The 23,250-nt window shown below is 42.1% G+C and overlaps 1 protein-coding gene and 1 long non-coding RNA gene across 8 annotated transcripts in view; both read right to left on the minus strand.

Moving 5' to 3' along the window:
* Nucleotides 1–23,250, minus strand: part of PLCL1 (phospholipase C like 1 (inactive)) — a 205,041-nt gene that overhangs the window by 41,958 nt on the left and 139,833 nt on the right. For 4 of the 7 annotated variants that reach the window (XM_048058464.2, XM_048058459.2, XM_048058456.2 and 1 more), the window contains 2 exons: nt 7,634–10,105; nt 5,314–5,517 (listed from right to left, as the gene is read on the minus strand). In XM_048058464.2, coding sequence (XP_047914421.2) covers nt 5,314–5,517; nt 7,634–10,105 — 2,676 coding nt within the window. Of the gene's footprint in view, nt 1–1,160; nt 2,009–5,313; nt 5,518–7,633; nt 10,106–10,595; nt 12,831–17,103; nt 20,123–23,250 lie in introns of those variants that run through there. The other 3 variants (XM_048058463.2, XM_013187504.3, XM_048058460.2) reach the window with 3 other exon arrangements.
* Nucleotides 2,608–5,302, minus strand: LOC125182153 (uncharacterized). Its single transcript, XR_007161265.2, has 2 exons — nt 4,897–5,302; nt 2,608–3,527 (listed from the first exon to the last, which is right to left on the minus strand). It is a non-coding gene; the product is annotated as an uncharacterized lncRNA (long non-coding RNA).

The following is a 23,250-nucleotide window of genomic DNA, read 5'->3' on the forward strand; positions in this document are numbered from 1 at the left end:
TTTCCATCTCCGATGCTTTCCCACAATACGACAAGACCCGTCAGTGAACAAGGCATATTTCTTCTCATTTTCCGGTAGCTTGTTGTACAGTGGGGCTTCTTCAGCACGAACCACCTCCTCCTCTGATGATATCCCAAAGTATTTGCCTTCTGGCCAGTCCATAATCACCTCCAAGATTCCTGGGCGACTGGGGTTTCCTATTCGAGCCCGCTGAGTAATCAGTGCAACCCACTTGCTCCATGTAGCATCAGTTGCATGATGTGTAGAGGGGACCCTTCCTTTGAACATCCAGCCTAGTACCGGCAGTCGGGGTGCCAGGAAGAGCTGCGCTTCAGTACCGACCACTTCCGAAGCAGATCGAACTCTCCTTCATATGCTGCCAATATCTCCTTTTCAGTTGGAGTATAGCGGGCTTCAGATCCTCTGTATCCCCGACTCCAAAACCCCAGGGGTCGACCTTGAGTTTCCCCAGGTTCTTTCTGCCAGAGGCTCCAGGTGGGACCATTCTCCCCGGCTGCGGTGTAGAGCACATTCTTTACATCTGGTCCTGTTCGGACTGGCCCGAGGGCTACTGCATGAACTATTTCCTGCTTAATTTGTTCAAAGGCTTGTCTTTGCTCAGGGCCCCATTCAAAAGCATTCTTCTTACGGGTTACTTGGTAGAGCGGGTTTACAATCAGACTGTAATTTGGAATCCAGGTACAGCAGACTGGAGATTAAGGCAATCAACATCGTGACTAGCAACTATTAAGCAGGTCCAATACTTATACCAATTTTAGTTTAACACACTCTGGTCAGATTTGTCGATATCTCAACCCTTCGTGCCCCACGTTGGGCGCCAAAAGGACTGTTGTGGTTTAACCCGGCTGGCAGCTAAACACCACACAGCCGTTCGCTCACCCTCCCCCCTCCCTCTCTGGGATGGGGGAGAGAAACGGGAAAGTGAAGCCGGTGAGTTGAGATAAAGACAGGTTATTAAGACAGGAATATAATAATAACAATAATAATAATAATAGTGATAATGATAATAGTATTAACATTAATAATGTGTAAGAAAACAAGTGATGCACAATGGAATTGCTCACCACCCGCTGACCGATGCCCAGCCTATTCCCGAGCAGCCGGCCCCCCACCCCGGCCAGCCACCCCTATATATTGTTTAGCATGACGTCAGATGGTATGGAATACCCCTTTGGCCAGTTTGGGTCAGCTGTCCTGGGTCTGTCCCCTCCCAGCTCCTGCTGCACCCCCAGCCTGCTCGCTGGCAGGACAGAGCGAGAAGCCGAAAAGTCCTTGGCCTGGTGTAAACACTGCTCTGCAACAATTAAAACATCAGCATGTTATCAGCGCTCTTCTCATCCTAATCCAAAACATAGCACCCTACCAGCTACTATGAGCTACTTAACTCTGTCCTAACTGGAACCAGGACACTAGGAAAAATTCTACGTGCACAAGAGCCAGAAGAATAGGTAACAACAGAAACATTTATTATCACTTGTTTGTTACTTTTGATTTTCAAATGATTCAATCATTTCATCTCAGAGGAAAAATAACGCTGAACCAATAACTGAAAAGCAAACTGCACAAGTGTCCCTGAGTTCACACATGCTTGCATCAGCAAATGAATATACTGTGATAAGAAACCACAATCTGTCCATGAAAAAATCTCGACCAAAAAAATTCTAACTTCACAGGATAAGTGTTTGCAGTGAATAATTCTGCCATCTGTCACGTGCAGCTGGGCCCCATCCGTTTTCTTCACACTGACAGCTCCTTTTTTCTTTTCGTTCCCCCCACCATCACTGAATACTGGCACCAGTTCGGCAGGTTATAAGGTGCACCCCATGTGCTGCCCCCACCTGAGCGAGCTTCTTCCAATGCCTGGCCACGGGTGATGTGGAGCCAAAGGAGAAGAGTCCTTTCCTGGTAGAGGGGAAAGGTCTGAAGAGCAGCTCTGCAGATGGCATGATGCACTATCCTCGGATGTATGTGGGAATGGATGACAGCACTGGAATCAATTCATTACATGTTACACTATGTATGATAATAACCAAAACCGTATGTAAGTTGAAATAAACTGTTCTAAACCATGTTTCTGGTAGTTCACATATTTTTCAAGAATGTTTTCTGTGTATTGCCCATGTTCCATCTTATTTTCAAGTGTTTCCATTCCCTGTTCTCTGCAGAAACTCCCTTACAACCCGGTATCATCACTGAAGCCTCCTCCATGAGACACAGCAGTAGCTGAGTTCCACAAAACTGCTGCAATGTAACCATAAGAACAAAAAATAGAGCCTTGAAAAAATCATTTCAGTTCCCTAAACAAAGCACATGAAATTTTATTCTAATAGGGCCTCTCTGAAAAGAAAATATTTAAGGCAGAACACAATGGTAAAACTAATTACCCAGGAAAAAAAACAAACTGCACAAAACGATCTTTGTCTATCAACTGCTGACAAAGGCTGAACACAAGGGAACAGACAGCTAATTGTTTTCAGGATGGCTGTGGCAGGTCTCTGAGTAGTTGCACCTCCATTTGCCCAGGCTGTCAGAACTGCCCATGCCCCATTAAACACACTGACAGAGTTTGTATTTTCTTTGGGGAAAAAAAAAAAAAAAAAAAAAGAAAAAAGATATGGTCAGTTGGCAATTTCCAGTAGGGGGAAAAATTCAGCACGTTAGGGCTGTTTTATCAGAGATGACTTTCAGAGCATAGTCCTTCAAGTGTTTCAAATGTGTGATGCTTTCTGAGGTGGGGAGGGACAGTTGCTAGCCCCAAGCTACTTGTCCCTCAGACCTCTGAGCAAGGCACACCTGCAGCCAACAGCTTTCCACTGCGAGATTTAGGGGCAAACTTTTCTCCATCATACTGTAACAGAAATTAAGTACAACCATTCATACAAGAGAGAGGCCAACATCAATACTTTCTATTAAATGTATTTGAAATTGCTTTCAGGCCTATTCACCCAAAACGTGCTTTGAGTTGGACAGACATTTTGGGGAGTTTAAGACATGCAAGCAATTGTAGATCCAGTTCCTTGAAGCCATGCTTATCAACAACTTGAAAGGCCCAATTTTAGTAGATCCTCTTCATTTTTTTGTTTTAACCATATCTAAAATATTTTACATTGCTTTCTACCAACACTCTTTGTGCTCTCATTCGCACTGCTACCAAGCATTTCTTCCTGGATAACAAAAGCACAAAAAAAATCCTCCTTTCTGTTAAACTCCTCCTTTCTCTTTCTGTCCCCACATCTTCCTCAACGCTCCCTGACATGCTCTAGCTCACACTCACCAAGCCAGCTGAATCTCATGCTGCCTGCCTGATTTAACATCTCTCTCAAACTGACCGTGAAAAGCTTCATCGCAGCAATTTCCTTACTAAAGACATACACCCTGGATTATAACAAGTCACTACAAATACCATAGCAAGAGTCCTTTCTCAATGTTAAGATTGATAGCAACTTCATTTTTTTTTAAATACATGGAAGACAAAATAGATTTCAATCTTCTGCTGCTGACGTTGTCTGAAAAAGAAAATATCCAAGATAAAGCAAAAACACTCATTAAATCTGGCTTTTGCTTTTTCAGAACCAAATAGTTTTAGAAAAATAAGATGTAGGCCAAGCCAGACAACATGAATAACAATATTTTAAAGTAATATGTTCTCATTAACCAGGATTGCATCTCATATCAGCCTTTACACAGGCATGGAAGAATTCCCTTCTCTTTCTCTTCACTCTAATCTTAAAGCCCTTGTGCTGTATCCTGACATTAGAGGTACATCTTCCTCCACCAGAGACACATGTGAAAGCAACCATCTAACAGCAGTTGTAAAAGTGTTTTTATCCGCATCTGAAAGAGGCCTTTCACCTATTTAAAACTGAAAAGCTTTTTATAAAGCACAAGGAGGCCTTGAAATGTCCCATGTAAACTCTTCAGTACATAATTACAAAGTTAAGAGGTGGCACATTCATTTTGTTAAATCTCCATAACCAGGCCTCCAAATATGGAAAAATGTCCTAGCTTTGTGGTATTTGCTCTTTCAAACAAACATCACACCATGTAACAACTCCATACAAAAAAGTAAAATCTAAAACATGGCAGTTGACTGGTCTTCCAAATCCTCCTTCTGGTATTGGTACAGCTGGTATTTCATTACCACAACTTTATTACCTCCAAGTAAGATAAACTACCCGGAAGGAACACAAAGTTTTTTCAGAGTATTTTAGTATGTCTTTTAATTACATTAGTGTCTCCCCTTCCCCCCCCCCCCCCCCCAGCTGATTTTCTCTTGCAGTGTGTTATAGCAGCAAAAACTGAGATGGAGAGGAGAGCATTTGGCACACAGAATAGCTGGTCAAAGATGCAATCACTCTTTGCAGCACTTCAGGGTATCTGGAAGCAATTTGATGTCCCCAAAGGTACTTGCCATTTCATTCCTTACAAATGCAAGATGTGGAAATAACTGCTGGTGCACTGAACATGCGTTGTGATTTAGTCTAGTTGCCACAGTGTAATATTTAAGTCATGTTTCACAGAACTATACAGCTTTCTATCAGTTGATGCGGATCAACTACTAAGGATGGGAAGTCATGGGGCAGTCTAATAACCTGAGAGGCACAGCGTGAGAGCAACTACTGCTGCTCTAAGTCGTATGCAGCTGATACTCAGTCACAAGCGGCTGTGATATATGTGCTCAGCACACAAGGCTGACCAGCAGCATTTGCCTCAACTTATTTTAGCTCATCTCTTTATATTTCACAAGTATTGCTGTACCATATTGCCCTTTCCTTCCTCCCACAATATAGTCGGCATTTTAAAATTTCTCTTGCAACTGTGTTCTCTCCAACAGTGACATTTACTTGGTTTAGCAGGGACACAGATATTACTTACAGTGCTGCAGAAAGGCGTCAGGAGGGGGATGGCTCAGCTTTGCCTGGGTACTCCCACACTGCGCCTCCCTGTCTGATGGCCTTGCCCTCTACTGAGTGGAGAATCACAAATCTTGTGCCTTCTCAAGGACAACAACAAACAGCCATGCTGGTACATGCTGAATGGCTGCTATTTTTATAAACAAAGTCCCTCCACAAGTGCCAACCTGTGCTAGTCACAACTGTGTTTAAAGAAAAAAATAAACAACAAAAAGCCCAGTGTGGCAGTTTGGACAATAAAAGGTCAATTTTGCATAGCTTAAATCATTCTAAGAGCTCCGTTCACTTGACAGAAACTTCAAGGTGCGTGAAGCCAGCAAACAGTCTGCCATTTTCACAGCCTTGGGGAAGGCCACAGGTAGCAGTGGGAAGCACCTACCAGGTCATATGCAGCCAGGACCTTTTTCTGCACGTCGGGCATGGTCCCCAGAGGCTCTAGGTAAGGAAACGCGTCCTTCATGCAGAGGGTAACAGAGGGCGTGTTCTCGCTGCTCACAAGCCGCGAGGACAGGGTCAGGATGCACTGCTTCAGGCTCGCGATGGGCGGGAGCCCGCACAGCTCTTTGACGGACACCATGGCGTTCTGGGGGAAGGAAAAGAAATACCTGAGCACATATCCCCACTTGCCATCAGCTACCCACCTGCTAAGACCCAGGCAGTGCCTTCCTGCTTCTCCTTTCTACTGTGTGCCCACGTACAAGCACAAGCATGCTTTGAAGTCACAAGGGTCACGCTAGCATTCAGAGGATTTTAAGAGTTTTGTTTTGTGTGCTCAAGACGTCCACAAGACAACATTGATGGGGATATCCCAGTGGCCAGTTCTGCAGTTACTCTGCATTGCAAATCCAACCCTAATGGGGACATGCTTTGGTCCCCAGCACATTAAACCACCAGCCTAAAATGCTGTTTCTCTTCTCAGCTGTTCCGACTCCAATTGCTTTTGATGCTGTAATCGCCTTGTTCTCCTATCATTACCATCCTCCAGCAAGAACAAGTTCGACAGACCTCATATTTCCCATGGGAAAGACAAGCAGGAAAAACACACTTTGTTTTCAGCCTTGCATTTCCACATCATAAAGAAACACAAACACTCTTTTCTCCTTCTTAGGTCGCATGTAAGAAAATCAATACAGGATATACAGGTCAAACCAAACCAACATGCCAGAATTTATTTATTTATGAAGTCAGTGGATGCATGGCTGACTCACCCTCATAATTTAGCTTCTCTTGAGTCATAAAAGACACACAAAATTTAAGCAAGACAATATTATAACAATCCATACCTTGTAAATGTTACCCCACAACATCTTCCTGAAAAAACAGTCATCAGAAGAATGCCCAGCTAATTAATAGAGACTTCTCTCATTAATCAAATACATTAGCATGCAGTTAAAGCTAATGACTGTGTTTTTACAGAGAATTCCCAAGAACAAGAAATTTCAGATACTGTACTGAAATTTCATTTGGCAGGCAGATTAATGCTATTCCTCAAAGTCAAAGAACATTTTATTTCATACAGTTCACAGATATAATCCTGACCTAGACAGAAGGTGGAGTCAGCGGTTCAAACTTGATACTTTCAAGGCCCGCAGGAAAGGAAAGGCTGGGAAGAGTTTCCCATTCTTAAAAATATGCTTAGACTATTCCTTCGGGAGTGATTTAAAACTTATGTCATTTTGTAAACTTTTCCAGCTGCCAACATTTAATTTGCTTTAGACTCTGTCCAGAAGAGTGGGGTCAATGAAATGCTATGCATTTCCCTCCTGTTTTCTGGAGGAAAAATGAATCGTATTTGTATCTTTACCAAGGAGATAGTTGTGGCTGATTTCAGCTATTTATTAAAGAAAACTCATTGTTTAATGCTACTCAGTTTTGTTTCTAGGCAGCGCCCAGACCTCTGAACTGAGGTCACCCTTACCAAAGCTGCACAATCGCCCACCAGAGCAGAAGCCAGCACTGGTCAGGCTTGGCTGTGCTGCAACATCAGCTCCCGCTGACCACCAAGGTCTAAAGTGGGGAGCTGTGCTGAGTGCCAGCACCTGGATGCGGTGGTGCCTGGAGAGTGGCTGAGCCAAGATGCGTCAGAGGTGTCTGTGCAGGCAGGCACTCAGCCAGCCAAGGCAACACAGCTATTTAGCAGGGAGGAAATTACAGCCCATGTGGCCTTCAGCTGTGTACATTAAACATTCACAGCCCTTGAGTGAACAGTGGCAACAGGCACCCAGGGAAATGTGCTGCTCTTAGCACGGTGGTTTCTCTGGTGTAGACAAGACCTTAATGACACATCCACTCACTCTTAGACTCAGTCAGACAAAAAAAAAAAAAAAAAACAACAGCATAACCCTCATTGAGTTAGCAAAACAAAAGCTTACTGACATTTTCCAGGAACAGCGAGGAAATTAAGTTTTTTAAGACCCGAGGACTGGGGACACAAATGTACCCTCAATTCTGTTTCCTCAAATAAAACCATTGAAGTGTGTGTTCAGAGGGGACACTGATTTTTAAAACATTTTTGCCTAATCCCACATCTGCTTGCTAGTTAGCACCTGCAGCTATCAGCCTCCTGACGTGCCGTTAAAAGCTGACAACGGCTGTGGGTCCGAAGCTTCACTAGCTTCAGGAAGTTTGCCCTCCCGGCAACTCTCACTGGGATCTCTGCTTCCACGTTCAGCACACACCAGCGCACACGACGGCCATACCTGTATGTTTTCTCTCATGTCAGTGGCCTCTCGGAGCGGATGCACGGCTAGCTTAAAGATGTCATCAATAGTCTTGAGACCAGTGTTCCTCAGCATGGTGTACTCCCTTGCTTTCTTTCCTATCCTCACGGAGAGGCTGCGCTTTTGGGCCTTTCCGCCTCCACTTCGATTGGTTATTGCGATGTGCACAAAGAGGGTAACATGCTCCATGACATCACCGACAAAAGATCGCAGCGGTATGTGCCTGTATCCGGGCTGCAGGCACTCCAGCGGGATGGTGTACTGGCCTATGAACTCATCCCCGATATAGTCATCATCCAAAACAACAAAACGGATCATGGCCAGCTCTGGTAGATTGATCTGGAACTCAAAGCTCTCATCAAAAATGGGGTTATCACTGTTTTGCTGAACAGTTTTAGTTCTTTGCTCGGTGCAATCAGCAGGAATCCCATGGATTTCTATGCAAACATAGGGATCTATAACATCCCCTTTTGCACATGCACCCTTGGGCTTTGGAAAATTCTGACCACTGATTATTTTGACATGGAGGACTTGGGGAGAGACCCCTGGAACGATGCCCTTTGTATTTGCACTGAAATAAGATACTTCATCACGCATGACTGAAGGCCTGAGAACGTACCCACATTCCCCATTCTGTAGAAACCAGCCAGTGTGCAGGTCCATCATGGGCCCCGGGGTCTGATAGTTCATTGCCACTATCTGGCAACCACAATTCCAAAAATCTTGAGGATTTAAGTTACTAGAGTCTATCCTCATAGCACTTGGGTACACTCTGGAGAGAAACTTCTTGTTGTAGTTGACAAAATCTTCAGGGTATTCATTTGCGATCCGACTGGCTTCTGCCTCACTAAAGGAACAGATTTCCCAATAATTCTGAGCTTTCATGGATGTTTCGAAGTCTTTGTATTGGACAGATTTGCATATAGACACCAAGTCAGACAATTCTTTGCAGAGCCAGATAAGCTTTGGTTCCCTTGAGAAGTCCTCTGACAGTCTCCGGGATATTTCAGCTTCTTCATCTTCATCTGTGACTTCTCCTTCTAATATATCCTGGTCACAGGGCAGCTTCTTCCCTTTCACAATGATCTTCATTTTCAGTTTCTCAGGTGATGGAAGGTAGGCTTCTGAGGATAAAGGTGTCTCCGTGTAGAGTTTGTTTCCAAAGATCCTTTTCATGTGCTGTACCACTACCTTCTGTTGTTGCACTGAGCAGTGGTTCCCCAAGCAGAGAATAAGGGGGTAATCTGAAGCATAGAAGGCCAATTTGTTTATCACCTCAATAACACTTCGAAAGGAAAGTGGCGATGTCATGTTGTTACGGTTACAAATAATCGGCTCGTTATCTGGGCCATCACAGATGTCTAGTTCAATACTCCGACAGCTCATCTTTAAAGCTCTTACGTAACCATTGATATCAGCTGGTCCTCTCAGCTGGTCTTCTATTAGGTATGTATTGTGGGATGCATTGATGTAGTAATGGGACAAAGGCTGTGTCATGTCTTGGACAACCTTTTTGTGCTCTGGGTCAAAAATATCACATTCTGGGGACAACAAATATTGAGTAAATCCATCAATTGCAAGAAAACCTTTCAATCGTCCTTCTTGAGAAAGTTCATACCTGCGTATAATATCTAGACACATTTCTTCTGTTATGTGGGTCACTCCTTGCTCAGCCTCTAAAAACAGCATGAGATCATTGGCATCTAGATACTCCTTGTTTTTAGATATCTGCACAAGTAAGAAATAAACTTCAGGTCTTGTGCAAAGTTCGCTGAATGCTTCACAGAATTCCTCTTTTGTTACTCGTGTTGTCAGTTTCTCTTTGTTTTTCTGGATTTCCTTAAATTTCAATCTAATCTTTGATTCCTTTAAGGTGGGGTTAAGCTTCTTTATGAGCTCCACAGATGTATCTTCTAACATTATGCCATTACCATCAACATCTGCTGCTTCAAATACAGTTTTTAGCCAGGCAAATCGTGGGGTATTGTGGCTGCTTTCCATCAAATCCAGGGGTTGTTTGCTACGAGAAACCAAGTACCTTAATCCTGATACCCAAATATTGGCCACATCAGCTGAATTTGCAACCAAGTCGAGGGACTCATAGTTCTCACCATGAATTACTGACAAAGCACAGTCCTCAGAAATCTGATCTGCAAGGCCATTATTCCTGAATGTTTCTGTGTTCTTCCCTAGTCTGATTTCTTTTATAGCAGAAATATCAAGCTTGGCTTTCTCAAGGTCCTTCTTGGAAGGCTCCCAGCGAAGAGCCTGCAAGTCAGGATCCAGAGTAAAAAAACGGTTATAAATCCGGGAATTTGGACGAACTTTCTTCAGTTCACACCCAGCCTGCATAAAGCTGATACAGTCACTGGCGCTGCTTATTTTCTTCTCTGATGGCATGCTGCTGAAGGACACAGTTTTCTTTCTTCCACATTTTTGGTTTGAAGGATCCTGCGGAATAATTACATTTTTTTTAAAAAAAGAGTAAGTTTTCTCTGGCCATTCCACAAGTGCATAAATAATAGAGATGTTTATGTAAAGATAATTCATGTTCTTCTGAACCTCAAAACACATTATCCCTTCCCACCATTCAGTTCCCTACTGAGCAATAAAATGTAACAACGGTGACTTGATTGATTGCAGCATTACAGATACCAAGTTTTCATAAATGACTTTTGTAGCTGTTAATCTCCCCTCCAGATCTCAGCAACTTGCTACTGGTGTGAGGAAGTGGTATTCAGTTGTGAAACCTAGGTGCTCCGCAGATGAGCATCCTGCCTCAACTCTGCCTCTTCTCTGTAATCTTAAACACCTCAAGTGAAAAAAAAAAAAAATGAAACCAAACAACAGTTGTGAGTCAGACCACAGAGATACACACCCAGGAGAGTCTGGGCTTTCCTATCTGAAAGTTTTAGTGTCCTTTGCCAAAGGATGTTCTCACCAGGCAGAGAAGCCCATCTGAGGTGTGTGCACAACCAACTGCATGGTTCTTGCGGCTGCTCTGTTCAGCCCTAACATTCTTCACTCTTGCTCATCTCTCCATCTGCTTTAGAAAGTAGTTGTTCTGGTACTTTCTGTGAAATAGGACCACAAGACATCATTGGAAAGTGGATAACCAGGCAAGAAAGCCAAAGCTCTTTTCTTTAGGGCATATTTTCTAACTCCTTTGGAGAAAATACTTGCACATGTGTGACTGTGTTTTTAATAGCAAGTACCTACTTACTGTGGGATGTAAACCCAACTGCCTGCAAAGCTTTCTGTGATTTTAGTGCAGCAACTAAATTTAAGTCTTTCCCCACGTATTATCAACTCAAAACATTTCACAATAATTATAAATTACAAATCATTCTTTTTCTCTGCACGATTTCCAGCTACTCTGTTAGTATGCAAGCTATCCAATAGCTATAAAAATATTTTTAAAACATCATTCAAGGATGCAATTCCTAGTGAAACACTTCTTACAACTGCTTTCCCTCCAATTTCCCTGGCCACCGGCAATACTTCCCCAGTTCTCTGCCTTCTGCCATTGAAGGGACTTCTGCTGCCTGCATGGATTCCAGGTAGAAGGGGAGTCTCAAGGTGAGCAAGTTTTCTTGCTGGAGGTGTGTGCACAGCCCTCAGACACACACCGGAGAGCAGCTTCCCAGCAGCTCGGGGGACCCACTTTGAGACACCAGAATCTGCAGTTCCCAAACCCTTTGCAGCATGAACTACCCCAGGAGCTGATTTCCTGCAGCCTCCCTGTACCTGCTGTATCATTCACCCTTCCTCAAATCATACAACACTGCACATCCTAAATTCAGCCCCTGTACTCTAGGCAAGCCCACCATCCAGCCATCACTATCTTCACGATGCTCCCCACTGTCTGCACCCAAGCAGGATCCCGTGTAGCTCTCACAGTTACAGAGCAACAGTCTTGCACTTGTAAGAATGTCTTCACTCATAATTTGCATTTTTGTATAGATATGTTCAGCAAATTAGTCAGTATAAACATTTTTACAAAATTGCTCGGTACTCACTCCATTCAATAACATCTGAAATATTTCCAAAACCTCAATTGCACACAAATGGGCTTAAAGGCATAGGAGCTACTGGAAACAAACTCAAAACCTCTAAACTTCTTATGTTAAAGATTTCTCATTAAACCGGCAGAGTGACTTCGACTGACAATGAGAATTATGTTAGCCATTTATTGTAGTACTTACCAGAATTGGTCTTTTAAAATAAAAAAAAATGAAGGAAAGTCAATGAAGTGAGTGTCTTGGGTCAGTCGCCTTATTAATTACAGCTTTCTGTTAAAATGTTCTGTTGCTGCATTAACACCCTGTGTTTTAATATGCAGTTATGGCCATGAAAATCTTCAAGCAATAGATGTTAATGAATATAAACAAATACAGCTGATTACCCTGCAGGTTCTAGAAGAGTTTTCTTTCTTCTTTGTTTAGATTCAGGGGAACAATTATTAGACTATTCCTCAAATAAGACTTTTGGGAAGGACTGAAACAAAACATATACCACTCCCTCTCAGGCACCCAGTATTGGTTAGTGACAGATAATTTGATAATACAGAGAAAGGTCAGCTCTTACAAGGCCATTCGCAAACAGTGTGTCCTTTCTAAAACTCAGAAATGTCGAATCTCATGTTGGAGTTCTCAATTCCTTTCCAATTTGCTGCTTATTTGTGTCTTGTGTCTTAAGAGCAGAATTTGTCTCCATAGCACTTCCAAGTTTGACTTCGACCTATAAAGCACCCTCTCTAGCAATGTACTGAGACCAGTTGCCAGGAATCCCAAAAGCAATTACATTAAAAATTATCAAGTGGTTTTGACTGTATCTAGACAATAGGTCCAGACATTAGGTGTACAGTCCTATGCATCCTTTTCTTTCCTGGGGCATTTTGTAAAAATGCATTTCAAAAATTCTTCCCATTTACAACACATCGGCTTAGTAAAATTCATCAAGAATAAGCATAAGCTGCATAATATTGTTTAAGAATAGTTGATTTCCTGTGATTTAAACTAAATGAATAAAACAGCCATAAATATACTCAGTTGAACAGACCTGCTTCAGCTTCATGTTGCACTTCTCAACAAGAACTTGTGCAGATTTCCACATAGATAACACAGCTCCATACAAAACATTCTTATTAGAAACAAAACACAACCATTTTGCATGAAAAGCACACACACAAAAAGAGAAAGTCTGCTTACATGGGAGACCTTGTGCTTTCAAGGGAAAGGCTCTTTCAAAGTGACTCAAACTTTGGTTTCCTTTGGATCTTTGGATATGCCCATAAGGTGACCGAACTGGCTGATCCCATCTCCTGCTCTTGAGCCTGCATAATATCTATTAAGTGAAAATACCTTGAGACCTCAACCACAGGCCCACTTCAGCACATGCCCAGCTTTCAGTGTATGTACAGCTGTACTGAAATCCGTAAGCACCAAGGATGTATCTGAGTGCTGGCCTGATGGCACCCTAAAATCGCCAGTGACGGTTTTCCAAAGGTTTCTAAGGGAGGGATCCAGAGCTCCAGTCTAAGCATGCTCCCAAAATAGTAGAAGCTCTCCTGTTGAACACATCGTCCTCTTCAGAGGGACTGGATATGTAAACAGCGGGATCAGTAAGCCATCAGCAGCTATGGGAAAACTCCACCCTATCCAGCCTAACCTTTGACCATTCAATCTTCTGCTGTTTAAATCAAAGAGCTAACAGAAATAAATATGTGAGGTTAAAAAAGAATACGAATAAACACACACTCCACCTCATCCCACTGCCTTTAGCAAAACTATAGGACATAAATTGTTGAGTCTGAAGTTAAGAAACGGGGCAGCAATGGCTGCATAACAGCCCTGCATTTGGAAGTCAAGCTCATGTATAATTTATCTGAAATTAAATTACCTGAAGGACCACTACAAAATCAACTGCATTCCAAGATGCTGTTAGGAGAACAAGAAAGGCAAAAAGCATCTCTAACAGAAGACACCAAAAGCGCTTAAAGAGGTGCAGGGCTTCTGTGAAAGGCTGTGAAATTCAGTATCAATGTTGAGAGCTAAACTTGTTAAGTGCAGTTAAGAGCCATTCCCCCAAAAAAACGATTTACATGTTCACCAGTGAGTATCACCATTGCTAAAAGAAAAGCTTAATTCTGATCTTTGCTATTTCCTGTGAATTTAGCACTAAGTAATCAATAACAGGCAGTGTAGTCTGAACTCAGAAATAGACCATGATAAACAATGCATCCTAAAAACTATCTGTTCTGCAGACAGCAGATGATCCACTTAATTGGCCAACTGATTACCTGATTTTTTTTTCCAAGGAGAAACTAGTTAGCTCTACACTCTACAGGGTGTTTTTTTTGTTTGTTTGTTTTTTTCCAATTGTTTTGTTTTTTAAAACCGAAAAGAATCCCACAGAATATGGATACTCATTTTGACCTTTTGGGATGCTTCTAGGTATTTGTCATACACTGCAAGAATCCCAGTCCCCCAGATTGTTAAAGGTTTACAGAATTTGTGGTGAGAAAATGTACCTTTACATTAAAGAAGTCAGTGTGCCACCAATGCACTCAAAACACCTTGAATTTGCTTGACAAATTGATAGAGTAATCTGTCAATAACGAAGTAAACCAGAGCAGAGAAGGTTTGTAACAGTGTTGGAGCCAGTGCTGCCAGCGGACCTCACGCACATGAGGCGACTCAGAGCTTGCACACGTAGCATTGGCAGGTTATTACTAAAGGTGACAGCGCTCTTTAGAGAAACTGGCATTCGTTATCATGATGCAAAGACTTTTTTTCTGTGAATCTCAGACACATTCTGGCCACCCTCACAGAGCATCCCAGAACAGCCCATTTCACAGATTTCATTGGTTCTCATTACAGCCTCTGTTGTACAATAAATTAACAAGCTGAACTCCCTGTCATCATTCTTGGCAAGGCCTGCAGGATGCAAGTATTAGAACCACTGTGACAACCTACAGAACCACAAAGAAAAGGTTACATACTCAACAAATGCATCCATGCTGACAACTCACGGCCCAAAGCAGCCACCTTTGCAGAGGCACTCAAGAACACAACATCCATATCCCTGAGGTGGCCGCAGGGATGCTGCCAGTCGCTCTCGGGAAACAGCGCAACACAGCAAATTAGCTGAGCAGATGTTGATGCTGCGGTAGTCTTTTCATGGCAAATTTCCTGCTAATTCAGGGATTTGAGCACATGTGGAATAAGGACTGAATCCAAAGTTTAACACACCCTCTCTTAAAAACTGAGATACGCACGTAATGGAATAAACAGAAAATTTAATGCAGATCAAAAATACGACATGGACAAATATATAAGAAATAGCTTCAGATGGCAAGATCCAACAATTTTGCAAACACCAAAATAGTCTGAAAAATCCAACTAGTTCTCACTATTTAGCAATTTAACTTGAGCTCAAGCTCCATGCAAAAGCCTCAGCACAATTTTCATTCATGAGATAGCAATGACTGAGGGCTCACACACAGGGGGAAGAAAAGTATGACAAGGAACTGCAGTAACAGCATTTACAGCGGGTTCTTCCTAGTTCCCCAGGACTGCCCAGCTGTTGGCTATGGGAAGGGAAGGACTGTCACCAAGACCTGTAACAACGACATTACAGTGAGCTTCTCATCAAAAAGAGAGGAAATGTCACCCTGCAGAATGGGCACCCCAAGGGCAGGAAAATACAGTGAAGACAGTAGTTCAGCTGTTCTATGATGCTGGATAGTACCCTCCAGAGAAGTTCAAGAGGAGGCAAGATTACAACAGCTTGTCTGCTTTCCTCTTTCTCTCCAGTACTAAAAATCCCATTCAAATATTGGAGTGCAGGCTGAAGAGAAATGACAAGTTGAGACAGAGAGATAGAAAAGAATGCCTGGAGATCTTTGAGAAGAAACATCTGAACCAAAATAATTTGCTGTTCAAAGAATGTTTTGTTGTGTGGGTCAGTTGGTTTGTTTTAAATCACTAGCATTGCCAAATTTATTTGATTTTTCCTTTAAGAAAATTTACCTTTGCTGCATACATAACAAATGACAGCAAAAGAAAAAAGCTGCAGCATGTAAAGACTCCTTCTGGAAGTACTTTATGAAACAAAGTCCACATAATACAAGAAAGGTTTATTTTCTGGCATGGTACGACACTGAAGTTACTATTTCAACTTTTATTTTTTTTAGGGCCATGAAGCCAAATGTCAAGAAACAGTAAAGAGCACAAGAACATGAAGAACTGTTCAGTGCCTGTAGTGATCCTACCACATCACAGCTCCTTCTGCCACCACTGTTCCTCAAGTTCTCTCTACACTTCACCATCCAACTGGTTTCCATGACATCCCTTAAACAAAGATCTAAGTATCTATCTATTCTATCCAGAAATTAATTTCCATATGACACTGTAATACATACACACAACACCTCTGTATTACGCTGTGGAAAACCCTACCTGATGCAGACTTTTTGTGGATCCTCTTCATACTCCCAGAACAAAACCTTCCCTTATGACACTCCCAGTGGCAGATCTATTCCTAGCTACATCCAACCACACGGTTTTAGTTTGGAAAGGACTCACACGGCCCACTGGACTTAACGTCTCCAACCACTGCCTCTCCCAGATGTTCAGTTATTTCCAAGCATTCTGCTTGCTTGCAGGCTGTAACGCTTGAGTCTCTGAGGGCACCTTGGACAGGGATTGAATTTATCTTCATGCTCTAAGGGGATAAAAACCTGAGAAGGATAGGAAGACACTCTATCTTAAAGCAGAAGCACTAACAGCAAGCCCTGGGAAAATGAGATCTCAGCTACAGCATTCGCAGGAGGTCTCCATAGTATAAACCCTCAATCTTCTACTGAGTCTCTTTTGGATGCAATTGAAGGCAAAAATTAAAAAGGGTGTCTGCTTAAAGCAGCTAATGATACAGCAATCTCAGACCTGCTTTACAGAGCTCCTCCTCCCTCCTATCAGTACCCACCTGCAGACAAGCAGGATGTACTGAGTACTACGAGATCCGTGCTACTCCAGACCATGGAGAACTGAGTAAAAAGAACAGAGGTCTTTTACTAAGTGCCACAGCAAAAGTCCCTCTCAGGTTGGAAGGTCCCAAGTTACTTAGATGCAATAGATTCATGCCTTAAATTGAATTTGGAGACAATCCAGCACCAAAACTAACTGGAAAAATTCAGGCAATACAAGCTCCCCCAGCTTATACCTACTTAAAACTCCCAAATTGATTTAAAGGCTTACAGAAGGAACTGCAGTGATGGGGCTTTGTGCTGACCAAAGCATGGATTGCAGCAGAAAGAGCTGCAGCTGAGCAGCCTTCACAGAAGGGAGGGACAGGCAGGCACACTCTTGACCACTGCTGCTGTAATGCCATTTTACAGGGCACGCTGAAGAGGGGGTGTGTTTGTAAAACTGGGCGAGGGGACATACCTTAAAGCTGAGCGACCTTTATTCTGTTGACATGTTGCAAGACGTGATTCGTGGGGCCCTGTTGCAAGGAACATGAATCCCATTCACTAGTGTACCTGTATAATCTAAACAAGCAGATGGGTTATTCTTCCACCAGGCATAATAAATAAGAAAAAAGCATGAAGAAGAATGGGATCAAGAGATGGAAAACAGCAAAGGTCCAATGTCTTAGCATCTTCCTGACAGCACTGTGCACCGTGACCAAGAGGACTTGAAAATATTGCTGGCAAACCCTGCTCAGGCTCACTTAGAGTTACAGCACTAACCTGGCATAAGGGCCACCACGGCCCTGGGGAATAGGAAAATGAGCACAGCAATATCTGCACACCTCAGCACAGCGTTAACATTCATCTCTTTTGCTAGTCAGAGATTGACCAGCTCTACCGCAAGCACAGAGGACGCTGCTGCAACATCTTTCCAAACCAGACTGGAGCAGCCTCCCACTGCCGCCAGCTGCAACAGGGTTCAGCAGCCACCCCACACCTCTGCTAACGGAGCCCAAGTCTGGTGGGACTGCACAGGCTGCACTCCTGGGAGCCCCAGGTGAGAAACGAGAGGAGATAACCTATGGCAGAAAACCCAGCCATCCCCAGCAGGGTGGTGGCATTCAGACTAGACACTACCTGTAGGGCTGGAAGCCTTTGAAACTCTAAAGGATGGGCTTTTTGTTGCCACTTCACCCAGGCCCCTGGCAGAACAGTGACACAGCTCATGACACAGAAATCCCAGCATGAAAAGGACACCTTATGCATACACCTTCCCCTGGGCTTTTACTTGCAGTGAATTTGTTCGTTTCCACAGCTCTTTGAAACAATACCCACCTGATATTCAGAAGAAATCAGTTATTAAGATGCAGACATTAAATCTGAGCAAGACCTTCTCTGCACCCCTTGTTCACAGAAAAAACAAAACTACAACTCAGAGAGAATAGCAAGGATCTGACCTAGCTGAACTTTGAAGACTTTTTTTTTTTTCTTGAAGAGACCTCCATTCTATCTGTGTTGAGTACTCTTCAAAATCTGACACAAGGAGATGACCTACAGGATACAGTTAAAACATCTGAACATTCTCTGATCTTCAGTCAACCCACAGAAAATGCTACCTAAGCCAGACAAGCCAGAAAGAAGGTTATGCTGGTTAAAAACACTGCCTTTTGAGCAAGAAAGAAAACCAGCTACAAGAAAGCAGTGTATTACAAACTGAAAAGAAGAAAAGTTGTTGGTGTGGGTTATAAAGTGAGAAAGAGTAGGACATTAGTAAAAGAAGAAAACAGACCAGGAGCTGCAGCAACCGGAGGAGTTGATACAAGCAGAAGGGTTTGGTGGCCAGTGGCAATTACACAGGGAGCACACAGAGGGAGTTTTGCTCCTGAAAATATCAGGAACAGGCAGTTCCCACCAGCAGCCCATCACTGAGCAGCAACACTGGTATTCTTAATAGTACAAAAGAGCATTTGTTTACGCAAAAATGGTAATAGAATTCCAGTAGTAACTCAGGAGGAAAAGCCAAACCAGTTTGAATAGACCCGGCTAAGTAACAACTTGTACCACTCATACTCATCTGTGTTGCACCTCTAAATGCTGGATTTATGGCTTATCTGTGAGTGGACGCTTTTCATTGTCAAAATTATGGAAGAGCTGCAAAAAGATTTAATTGACAAAGAATAAAATAATCATCAGCGCTATTTCCAACTTTAAGGAAAACAGTGCCTGGCAGACTAATCTCATAGCTCTTCTTTTATGAGATTAAAAGTTTGGTTGACATATGCAATAAAGTCATCATAATATACTTAGACGCTACTATATTGTGGTTTCTGCAATGCATTTGACTTGGTACTAGATGAGATTTTGATTAAGATTTAGCAATAAAAAATCAATTCAGGAGACATTAACTGGATCAAACACTGGATAAACGATATGTCTCAAATGCGAGAGTAAATGTGAAACACTCGTCATGTAGATGTGCCTCAAATGGGGTCCTGCAGGGACCTGTTCTGAGCCCAATTCCGCTTAGCATTTTTTAAGTAACCTGGTAGGAAGCATAAAATCAGTATACATGGAGTCCAGAGGTTTGAACAATGATGAATAACAAAGAATATGGGTCAATGATCAAAAGACTGCTTGATGATCAATGCATAAAAAAATAAACTATGTTCCAATAGGGACCAAAATGTGAGGACATAAATCTATAGAAACATGAAGGGCAAGCCTTACTTAGAGTACTGTGATCCAGGAAACAGTAATTTTGGAAAAACAAACAAACAAACAAAAACAACAAAACAACCATCACCACCTGCTTGGTTGGCAGTGAATGTGACAAAAATATCAAAATGGTATACTTGGCTATATAAATATAATATCTGCTAGGGACAGAGAAGTTTAGTATCTTCTTATTCATTGATCATGAGATACTCTCAGTTTAGAAATTATGCTGAAAATTGGAGAGAGTTCACAGGAACCACAAGAATCAGGAAGATTTGGAAGACATATACAAGTAAGAGATCCCAGATTCTTTTAGTTCAATACACACACACTGTCTAACTGTAAGAAAATTGTAGAAGCCCAAATTAATATAAGAAACAACTTTAAAGCACAGTTCTTATAATATATTAAAGCCATATTTGGGCCATTTTATTCAGAATTTAATGGTTTCAAATCAGTAGTTGAATTAAATAGTGAATCAATCTACTTTAAGAAGTCCTTCAAATTACGTTCTCATATTGACCCTGTATAAACTCAAAATGTAGACTGATTGTTACAGATTATAGATGATTATATAAAGATTAGTATTGTCATGTGATACATCCTTTCATCTGCAGTAAACTGACAAATTCAAAGTGAAAACAACAACAAACAGTGAGGAGAGCTGGCCATGGTCACAAACTCCCCAGGATGACGGTAGAGTCTCCACTTGACACGCATTCAGCAGCACTCCTTCCAAAAGGATGTCACATCAGATCAATTGTGATTTCATTCAAGTCCTATATAATGGAGAGCACAGCAGATTTCAGCAGTATATTTTAGCCTCATTAGCCTGATACTAGCTCAAAAATTAAATCCTGTATTTTTCTGTAGAAAACTGTTAAACATGACTATACATTCTAGTCTGCTATTATAGCACTGTACATTACTAGGCACAGGGGACCCAAAATAAGACGGCCAATTTAATTTCATTCTGAATCTTATAACAATCCTCCAGGAATAACATGCATAATCCAATAAACCACCCAAATCTCCATAGTCTAATCACATTATTTTAAGCCTTTTTTAATCAAATTATTTTTTTCATTAATTACATTTATGCTGATTCAGATCAACACAAATCCTTAAATTTAGCTTAAATTTAGCAATGAAGTTCCAAAAAATCTATAGGATAAGGTAGTCAAATTGTTCTAATAGGACTGTTTTTCTTTGCCATTCATAAGTGAATTATTAAACATGTTGAGACAGAAGACAGAACCAAATATGAGCTATGTGGGCAAGCATTGTTTTAGTTGGTCTGTAATGTACTTGGGGTGAAATTTTGACTCAGGGCTGTTGTCTAAAGGTCCCAGCTTTCCATAAGAGAGAAAAGTAACTTCCAGCATATCTGAGAAAGTCATTAGCTCCTCAGAGGAAATCGTTTATGAATTTAGCAAAGTGTCTTTGAGGTGCAGGAGTTCATACGGCAGGGTACAAAAGGCACCACCTGCATGGGAGCCCAAGACACAGATCCCTGTGGCACCCTGCTGCCCCAGGGCTCTTCTGGCGTGGGAGGCTGCGGGTTCATCTCCCCACAGGCTGTGGCCTTCGGTGGTCCTCTCTGTGCTTTGCTGTCCCCTGCCAATAAGATTCCTCACAAACACAGGTTTAGGGAAAACTTTCTGATAGCTCCTCTATGTCAAAGCGCACATACAGCTAGCCACGTGTGTCTGTATGTATACTTATGTTCAACTATTTCTGAAGGATTTTACTTCCATCTACAGGGGGCTGTGGATATTTTTTTTATTTGTTTGGTCAATGTTGTTTTCTGTTTGTTCTCTTTAGCAACTAGGCACACATTCCAATATTAACTATTTTCACCTTCAGCACACTTAGGCTGACAAGCTAAGCTGAGGTGTAAGTTATACCTGCTGATAAAATCCCAGCCCACGGAGCAGCCACACCAAGCCATGAACCGTGCTGCTACACTCTGGTACAGAAACGCAGAGTTAGAGGGCTAAAACTGACATGCAAGTGATGGGGGATTACGGGGATCTACTTGGCAATTGTCTAATGAGCTAAATGTCTGCCTCGGAAGCAAAGATTTTTCCAATACTACAGAGAAAACAAATACTCAAGAGACAGCTGTGGAAGCCTCATTAAATCAGATTACCTGAATCTAATAAGTAAGGATAATTTTTTATTTTTTTTAAACCAATGCAGACTCTGAATGTTTGCATTACTCATCAAAAACAGGAGTAAATGGTGCAGGTTATGAGTGCTTGTTAAGCTTTCACAGCAAATTGCAGCATCATAAACATCTGATTTATTTAAAGAATAGTTGATTTACTCTGGAGAGGTGTTAAAATTTTTATCTTATTTCTCCAAAGCTACCTACCTTCAGGGGCAGAACTCTCCTACTCCCAGGAGCTCAAGTCAAATTTTGCTCGTTTATTTACTTTTTAAAAAAATAAATAAAGATTGCAGTTGTAATGTAATGTCACATATTTTGTTAAGCCATTATCATTCCTTATTCTCACCAGTGAATTAGCTGCATGCCTGAGTGTTATGGTCCCCTGGGTTTCACACAGCACATGCATTGTTATGGCTGAAGTGTATCACCTACCTGGCATAATAGCTTCCATCCGGCTAATATTTGTACATTATAAATTAGTGGCAGTAAGGGTAGTAAAAAAAAAAATCTAACCACAATACAGTTATACTGTAACTGCAATATAACAGCGTGCTTACTGGTTTACGCTTCTTTTGCAAGGACTCAGTGGTTTGCACCCAGGCTGCAGAGCAGTTGGGTTTATTTCTGCCTGAAAGCACATAAGCCCCTGAAAGCAAGACCTGATTTACAACTCTCAAAAGACTTTATGTAGATACATCTTAATTCCTTCCCAGTGATGTTGTGCCACTTGCCTGGACATGTGAAGCAGGCACAGGGCTCAGAGAGGGTGAGGATGGGTCCCTGCCACAGCGGTCACCGCACTCCCCGAGCCCCTGCCCCTCTCACCATCCCCAAGCTCCGCTTGTCATCAGGCTCAGCTGCCACTAGCACCAGCAGGCGTGCTCCCAAAGCCAACCCGAATGAGACCGAACAGACATCTGTTAAATACCAGCAGTGCTTGATTCTGCGAATAGTGGCAGAAGTGTGGCATGAGTGAGCCATGCCTCAAACGCTGGGACAAAGTGAGTGACTTAGAGTTATGCTGCAGAGAATTAAGCAAAAGCCACACATACCAAGCAGACATTGCACTTTCTACATTCATACACAGTCACAACAAGGCTGGAAGCTACTTACAGAGAGCACAAAAAAAAAAATAAGGAAAGGTATTTGCAGGAAATTGGTGTTAACCACTGTAAACCACTTTTCATTGGACAAAAATCAGCTCAGGAGTCAAAGCCCATTCAATGGGTCCTTTAAAACAGCTTACAATTTGCAACAACTGTGTGATTTAGTAGTTGCTCATTTGAAACTTTAATATTACAAACACTTACACACACACATTTAGTCTCCATGGTCATGCAGTTCATCTGTTAATATTCTTTCCAGCATAAAAGAAGTGTGCCTGGACATTTGTTCAACCAACAACTCCTCAAATCCTTTTTAAGCACCACTGTTCCGGCTTTTGAAGACGTCCACAGCTAATACCCATACTGTCAGTGTGCTTTTACATAAGTAAACATGTTTAAAAAAAAAAAATAAGGAAAAGCCTTTTTCTTATTCTAAATGAATTTTCTCTCTCTTTTCTTCTTTCTTGTTATTTTTATTCATTCCTTTAAGCAGGTGCATGATGAACAAACACTCCCTGACACACTGCTCCACGGTACACAAGGTTAAAAGGCTGCAGGACTTGCTAACTCCTTGGAAAAAGAGAGGAAAGGCAGACAAGGAAGTGCCCTGCCAGAGAGCTGGGCAGCA

This window comes from Anser cygnoides, chromosome 6 (assembly GCF_040182565.1).
Source record: "Anser cygnoides isolate HZ-2024a breed goose chromosome 6, Taihu_goose_T2T_genome, whole genome shotgun sequence".
In the NCBI taxonomy this organism is placed as follows: domain Eukaryota; kingdom Metazoa; phylum Chordata; class Aves; order Anseriformes; family Anatidae; genus Anser; species Anser cygnoides.